The 7420-nt window shown below is 41.4% G+C and overlaps 1 protein-coding gene across 2 annotated transcripts in view; it reads right to left on the bottom strand.

Moving 5' to 3' along the window:
* tmed10 (transmembrane p24 trafficking protein 10) overlaps nucleotides 1-431 on the bottom strand; it is a 41734-nt gene extending 41303 nt beyond the window's left edge. The window contains exon 1 of one of the 2 annotated variants that reach the window (XM_022232925.2): nucleotides 299-431. In XM_022232925.2, coding sequence (XP_022088617.1) covers nucleotides 299-385 — 87 coding nt within the window. In that variant the 5' untranslated portion in view covers nucleotides 386-431. Of the gene's footprint in view, nucleotides 1-5 lie in introns of both variants that reach the window. The other variant, XM_022232924.2, reaches the window with a different exon arrangement.
* Nucleotides 432-7420: the final 6989 nt, after the last annotated feature.

Raw genomic sequence — 7420 nt, 5'->3', positions numbered from 1 at the left:
CTTACGAGAAGTAGCGTTTTATGGCCTGGTGCTCCACTCAATTTGTAGTCGCCTGTCACAAGAACATCTTTGTGTATTTCTTCCTGCAGACATTTCTTAACATTTGGTGACAGCATGAACGATAGGCATCGAACTTGCATTACCGCACAGCTAAATACGGCCGTGAGTGATGCTAGTACATAAGATACATTCGTTTTCATCTTTTTTAAACTCCAAAGATACCTCACTAAATACTCGGGTATTTGAATTTATTTTTGCGATCCACAAAGTGCAGTATCACTGAGTGTGTGAAACTTACAAGTTCCAGATGGTGCGAACACGTTGGACCGCGGCTTAAGTGTACGTGGCATTGTTTGCGAAATGGACCGTCTGGCACCAACCGCATTGACTAGGACACTAGTCAAGATTAGTGTAGATATAGGCCGGCGGTGGGGAACAAGGCACTTGGTTTAATCCAGCCGCGGATTGGGCCCACAGGTTGCGTACGTCAAATACGCGCCCATAGAAAACAGTGCAAAATCGGGCCGAAATAGCGCCGCCTGTTGACTCTCGTCAAGAGGTTGGCCTCCGTTTTTTCACTGGAAATTCCAGATTATGGCCAGAAGATCACTTTTCGTTTCAATTTCATGGGGGTTAGCAGGAGATCACTTTTCGTTTCAATTTCATGGGGGGTTAGCCACGTTTTTTTTTTTAAATTCGCCTATTAAAGGGTGATATCCCCCCAAATAGCAGTAAAACTCAGCGCTCATTTCTGAATGTAGCCGACCGCCTCTATCCAAAATAGGGTCCCAATATGGGGCTTTTGGGGAAAGAAACACCCCAAACTGGAAACTATCAGTCTTAAGTTCGGGATTTGTAAAAATATTTCTGTGGTGCCTACTGATTATGGCGTGTCTTATTGTAAAAAGCCCGTGGGATCACAAAATATTAATGAGCTCGCGCGCAGAAATACACGAACAACCATTTGGTTTCACCCGCGTTTTGCTCCCCTCTCCACGCGGTTAAAAAAAATAAAATACTTCTGTGCACTACAAGGTGGTCAAAGTCTAATTCATTACTGTAAACCATCACTGCTTTTAATCAAAGAATTTTCAAGTTCTCAATTATAGATATAAACTTTTACAACTGAAACCACTTTTTAAAAGTAATTACAAAGTGTGGCCGTCCAGAAGGCATAATTCCGTCCCAAAAAGTCTAAAGGTAATTATCCATTAAATTTCACGATTTCCACCAGAATACTACAAAGGTGGACAGTTTGCCCCCCCCCCCTTAAAAGAAAATATACACCACATACTTTTGATATTGTCAAATTTTACTTTATATTTCAATTGATCCGTCCTCTAGGCAGGTCAAATTTAGGAGGGGACTTAATCGGCCAAATTAATTATGTCTTAATTAAAAACCCCATTTAGAGAACTCCCTTTCGCTTACACAGCGCAATATTGAACGTGGCTGAAGACACTGAAATACTGCCTCTTTAAAACAAAATGTAGACCACATACTTTCGATATTGTCCAATTTTATATTTCATATTTGAATTGAATCCCCTGTGGAGATCAAAGTTTGGAAGGGATTAAATCGGCCTACTAATCATGTCTTATAACTAAAAGCCTAATTGGGGTAACCCCTTTTCTACGCTTCACAATTGTATTACTAAATGGGCTGAAAATAATGCTCTACATTCCAATTTTTATTTTCTAAACTATTTGTTCTTTTTAAAACATCAAATTTTGATGCATACAAATGAGTCAAAAAAATTATATTCTGGTTTATTATTAACATCAAATATTTGCATAAAATGGTCCTACGGCCAAAACCATTCAAATTTACAAAAATTACACATTTCATTTAAAACACTAACAATAATGTAATGTCTCTCTTGGGGTAGGGAGTCGTTATCATAAAGAATGAGAGTCATTGGACTGACTTATACACACTGTCACAAGTCAGTGATATTTTACGCCAAGTGTTTGATTAATTTAAAGACACTACCTGTATGTTGCCAAGTTGGCCAAATTTCCTTATATGCCAGATTTCCTATCAAGCCAGATCCTGCATTGGCTGGATAGGAACAGCAAGTCTGCCGCAGGGGGACACGGCTACCTACCTGCCTGTTGGTCTGCCAAGTCCAGCCCCGACTCACCTGCATCATCCTCGCTGAGGATCGGCTGAGAGTCATGTAACAGCGGCGCATCGGACAATTGACCAACTCTCCCTTTGAACTGTCCGAATTTGGGCTAGTGGTAACTATTGTGACGAAACAGGGGTAGGCATGAATGCCAGTCTAAGTCATGAATTATTAAGCATTGCGTTGACCAATCAGCGTTGCGTAGAGCACTAGGTCTGGGCGCTTGCGGCGTGCTTTGATAGAGCGCGCACAATCAGTTTGTGGGTTTCGCTGCTGGGTCGCAGAGTGGCAGGATCGTGGAGGCGAGGACGCTTTCTACAGTTCTGTGCTGTGACTGTGCGAGGTATATGTATAGTGTGGACGTTGCACCGGGGGCGCTGCGTGTAGTGACTGTAACTGGTAGTTGTAGTAGCGAACCGTATTGGGTCTAGATTACTTTAGTGATAGAGCTGAGTGTCGTGAACCTAGGCTGGGAGCTAGTGGTCTTTGCTGTTGGATTGCTTGTCGTCTGTAAGCAGTGATAGTGGGGTGACGGCTGGAAGGCAATCTTGTCATTGTGCTAGCTAGCCTTCAGGTTTACTTGATGTACTCAGATCGCTGTGAGGGTAATTTCCCTTTCGTTAGATCGACCCTGTTTTGCATGACACTCTGTGTTATTTGTGTGAGGGCTATCACTATTTAGTGAGGTAACCCTTGGGTTGTAGGCTAGCTGTGTTTAAGTTAGTCGGGTGGTTAGTTAACCACGTGAGGCATATTGTATTGCCTTGTGAGGTGTATTGTGTACATAAATCTTGTGTGATTTACATACCTTATTGATTTTTATTGCAATAAATCAAATACTTGATTATTGTCCTTGGAAATCCTGTGTCACTGTGAGGTTTATTTAGGTTTCCCTGTGTTTCATTACTGTATTGCCAGATAAATCCAGTCTTTCCTAATTGGTGGTAAACTTCCACCCAACGAACTACCCCTAGGCTTAGTCCGCCGTTCGTTAACTGATACCCCCCTTGTGTCAGGGTAGCCGCTCACCCTTGCTCAAGGTTAATGAATATATTTGTGGGGTTGGGCCAGGTCAATTCCATCCCTGATCCGGCCAGTTACTGGGTCCACCACAAGAGGTGTCAGTTGCATTCGCCACACTATTAACCAGCCCACCAGCCTTCTAGTTTCTATGAAACCCATTTTGTTTTTAAACTGTTGATCTTCTGCATTTTGCTCCCCCTTCATTCAATTGTTTTTGTGGTTTGTATATTTGTAAATAAATAGTTTTCATTGAATTTTGAAGTTAAATTATCTGCTTGAGTGTACTGCATAATTTACCGTGCACACATTGCGTGTCAGAGGGTAGGGGGACCCGGGCTTGTGACACCCACCTACTACTGTTTTATTCCAAAGAATTATTTACCTCTTCTCCATATTTACAATGAGCAACTGCTACTAGTAAGGCTGGATTTTACTCAAGTACTGCTAGTCCAAAACTGAGCTATTTATTCGGGAGTGATAGAAAGGTTGTTCATATCGGAGCTATACACTCACGAACGGTCAGGGAGCTGTTTCTCCAAACCTGCCCGCTCGGGAATGATCAATTTTGCTGGTCGCTTTTTATAGACTTTTGGGGCCGCGTCTTAGCCAATGGGAGCACTGGATTGGGGTGGTTATGAATAATTCATAATGTAGAAAGTCTATTGAAGAAAAGTCTATGGGGATTTTGTACACACTTGGTCTTCGCTAACAGTTACTGGAGAGCGATAAGGTCCGAGAAGTTTGGGAGCGGGAGGGTGAAAGGCTTTTTGTGGGTGAGCTACGGGGGACGTGGTCAACCAGGGAAAGGAAAGGGGGAGCCTTTCTGGGTACATTGGGTTGTGTACAACACTTAATCTCTGGATGGCTGGGAAATTTACACGTTCTTACGGGGTAAAACTGAGGGTGAGCGGAGGTAATGGACCTCGCTGTGCCGGGACCGGACACAGGCTTTCGGTGTGTGGTTTGGCGGGACACATACGGTATAAGTTGGGGGTCTGTGTGGGTCGAATGTACGGGTTATATGTGCGACTGAAAGTAGGATGGACTCCGAAGAAGATTTGGGGGAAAATGACAAAGTTGGAAGTGTGCTTCAGAGTTGTGGTTCAAGGGCAGCATAGAGCAACGGGGTGTGTACAATGCGTGTAATCTACGTGTAGATGGTCACTGCGCGCTCGCTGTGGGGTAAGTGGTGTGTGTGCACTGTTATGTTAAAAAAGGGTTGTGCTACAATGCGTTTTCCGTAAAATGTGTCGGAAATTACTAACAGGGAATCTTTGTAACGGACGCACTTCGTGAATGAACAGTGACTTTTTCGTGTAACAACAGAACCCTGCAAAAGTTTTGTAAATGTACAAGTTTCCTCTGTAACTCGAATTAACACGTGTGCGAGTACAATAACCTACATGCATATAGGGGAACACTTTGTGGGAGCGTAACACTAAAAACAAAATCAATAAAAATTACGAGTTAATTGAAGGAGTAATGAGAGTCTGAACGACAACTGCACTATATATAAAAAAAGAAGACCATCGGCAATGCTGCTCCTTTATAACAAAGTATACTTTACTATTATTGAAAAAAATCCTATGATTTATAATAAGTATTGCATCGATCTATTAAGGACATCAAATTTTGGGGTAGGCCAAATGGATCAATAAAATTAGGTTTTAATTAAAGGAATACTGAGTGGTCTCTAAAACAGCCACTCTATCGAGAGTTAGACAGACGAGAATACTGCTGCTTTGATTCAAACAGTATTCCGCATACTTTAAAAACAATCCAATTGGCAAGTATGTTGTCGATCTATTCAGAATATCACATTTTAGAGAAGACCAAATAAACCAATGTTGGACGTTACATTTGCTGTCACCACTTTCAACTGTAATTGTATAATGAATATTTACCAGAGACCTCATGAATAAGTAAGGCACATGTCCGCTCATATTTTGGAAGTTGTTGGATCTGCAACATTAAACTTCTTTTACAAAATAACGGACAAGGTCTTTGCAATTTAAAAAAGAATATCCAATTTCCACCTCCCCTGAGTCTGCCATAAAAATAACACAAGTTGTTCCCCTGATGATGAAAAAATTAAAATCCCCCCCGGCCACATCAAAGTAAGATTAGCGACCTATGAAATTTGGGCCATGCAGCTTGAATTTTCTGCAGGGGTTCGATCTGGTGAAATCAAAGTTTCGTCTTAGCAGTCCAGCCGGTCGGTCAGATTAAATATTTCAATTCGTTTGCAAGTGCACCCGCCTGCTCCCCTTTCAGCCACCTGTAAGAAATACCATCGAGAACTAGTAAATCTTTGCAGAATTCGGACACGTTTTTAGAGTTTTAAGGTTAGCCCAGTTGCCTACTGGGCCGGAAAGGAATTTTCACCTTTTACCACGAAGTGAAGAAAAATTTTAGTAGTTTATATTATCGAATTGCTCTTTAATTAAGACAATATATCTGCATTTAAGTATGAATTAATATTTTGCAAGTCTTATATTTCAGGGCTTTGGAAAGGCTGGTATTTTCAAAGGCGTTTATAGCAGATTGCCATAAGCATCGAGTACCACTGGTTCTTTTCAGAACCGCAAATACTCACAAAAGAGATACGTCCATAGTGCTACCGCAAACCTACTTTCTATTATACCTCTTCACCATGCAATCCTAAAAGACTTAACAGCAGATTGCCCGTTTGGCAATATTTGTATATTTTTGTCACTTCGTGAAAACACCGACGACTTACGGCTTAGGAAATATTTACTTCATGGTATGGCATGGTACATGTAGGATCAATGGTGGGTTGATAGTGTTTGAACGTTTTTTTTCCCACGCAGAAAAGCTAATTCTGATATTTGTTTGTACGAGAAGTACTGATATTATGAGGATTCATTGAAAGTAAAGTTCTTAGTCTGGGTACGGTACGGACTGGCCTTACCCCGGTAAGCTTGCTATTTGGACGCTATGACACCAACGCTCGCCCCTTTCCTTCGTACGTACTTTATCGACGCCGCCTAAGGAACCGCAGTGATCGATTTAAGGCGAAACAATTTCGGCTTCACATATTTTACCATCGCTGAGCACTGATGGAAAAGTTGGCTATATACTTCAATTCCACGTGGACATCATGATGTAAGGTTTGAATAAGCTGTCCTGACAGTCACCTAAATCTTGCGACTTTTTTTTTTCAAGGAGCAGTATTCCTTCTGTGATAATTCGGCTGTTACTGAGACGCCTCATTAATCCTTCGATTAAAACCTAATTTGTCGACCCATTTCACCTGCTCCAAAATTGTAGGCTTTTAAGAGATCAATACAATAGGTTATAAAATGAAAAATGGAATATGTCAAAGTATACGGTGTACACGTTTTTTAAAGGAGCACTCAGATAGTGTGGCTGTTATCGGGACTCCTCGTTAGTCTCTCAATTAACACCCAATTTGTTGAAAAAATTCGTTTGCTCAAAACTTTGATGTTCTTGAAGAAATCGATATACAGTAGTTCATGAAATAAAAAATGGTTAATTCCAAAGTATCATGTGTATATTTCGCTTAAGAGGAGAAGTATTTCCATATAATTGGTCAATGTCTACTTTCTCCCCGTTACGGCGCTAACAAGTAACGTTACTGTTTAAAAGACTTCTGTGAGCCAACCTGCAACTGAAGTCATGTCTAATTTGGAGTATACAGCAGATTTCATCATACGTACAGTGTATACCCGCCCTCAAAATAATGTTGAATCAGTTCGTCTCTTATGAAAACTATTGAGAATCAAATATTTTAAATAATCTATTATTTATATTCCGTTCTGTGGGATATCGTGCAGGGACAGACAGAAATACATCACATAGGCTATATAACGAGTAACGTTACGTCTAGAGTAACTAAGTTATCAAGAAAAACAATCTACCCTAACAAAAGTCTATTTTGTTGATTTATTTATGTAACCAAAATGGTATTCTTTCATATACACGCAACTGCAAAAACGAATACGTGTACATCTTCTAGTTCCATTGCTAAAATGAGAGTCAGGCATGGTGGATCGATCGAACAAGGACATGTACATGTGACACGATCAAGGGTCAAAGTTAAAAATACCACTACGCAATCGTGACAAAAAAACCCACGGGCGACGCACGACTGGCGACGCACGACGGGCGACGCACGACGGGCGACGCACGACGGGCGACGCACGACGGGCGACGCACGACGGGCGACGCACGACGGGCGACGCACGACGGGCGACGGCAGATATAGAATTCCATATTATATACATC

This window comes from Acanthaster planci, linkage group LG01, assembly GCF_054643075.1.
Source record: "Acanthaster planci isolate LZ-2023a linkage group LG01, COTS_SCS, whole genome shotgun sequence".
Lineage (NCBI taxonomy): Eukaryota > Metazoa > Echinodermata > Asteroidea > Valvatida > Acanthasteridae > Acanthaster > Acanthaster planci.
This window is presented reverse-complemented; position numbering and strand designations above follow the sequence as displayed.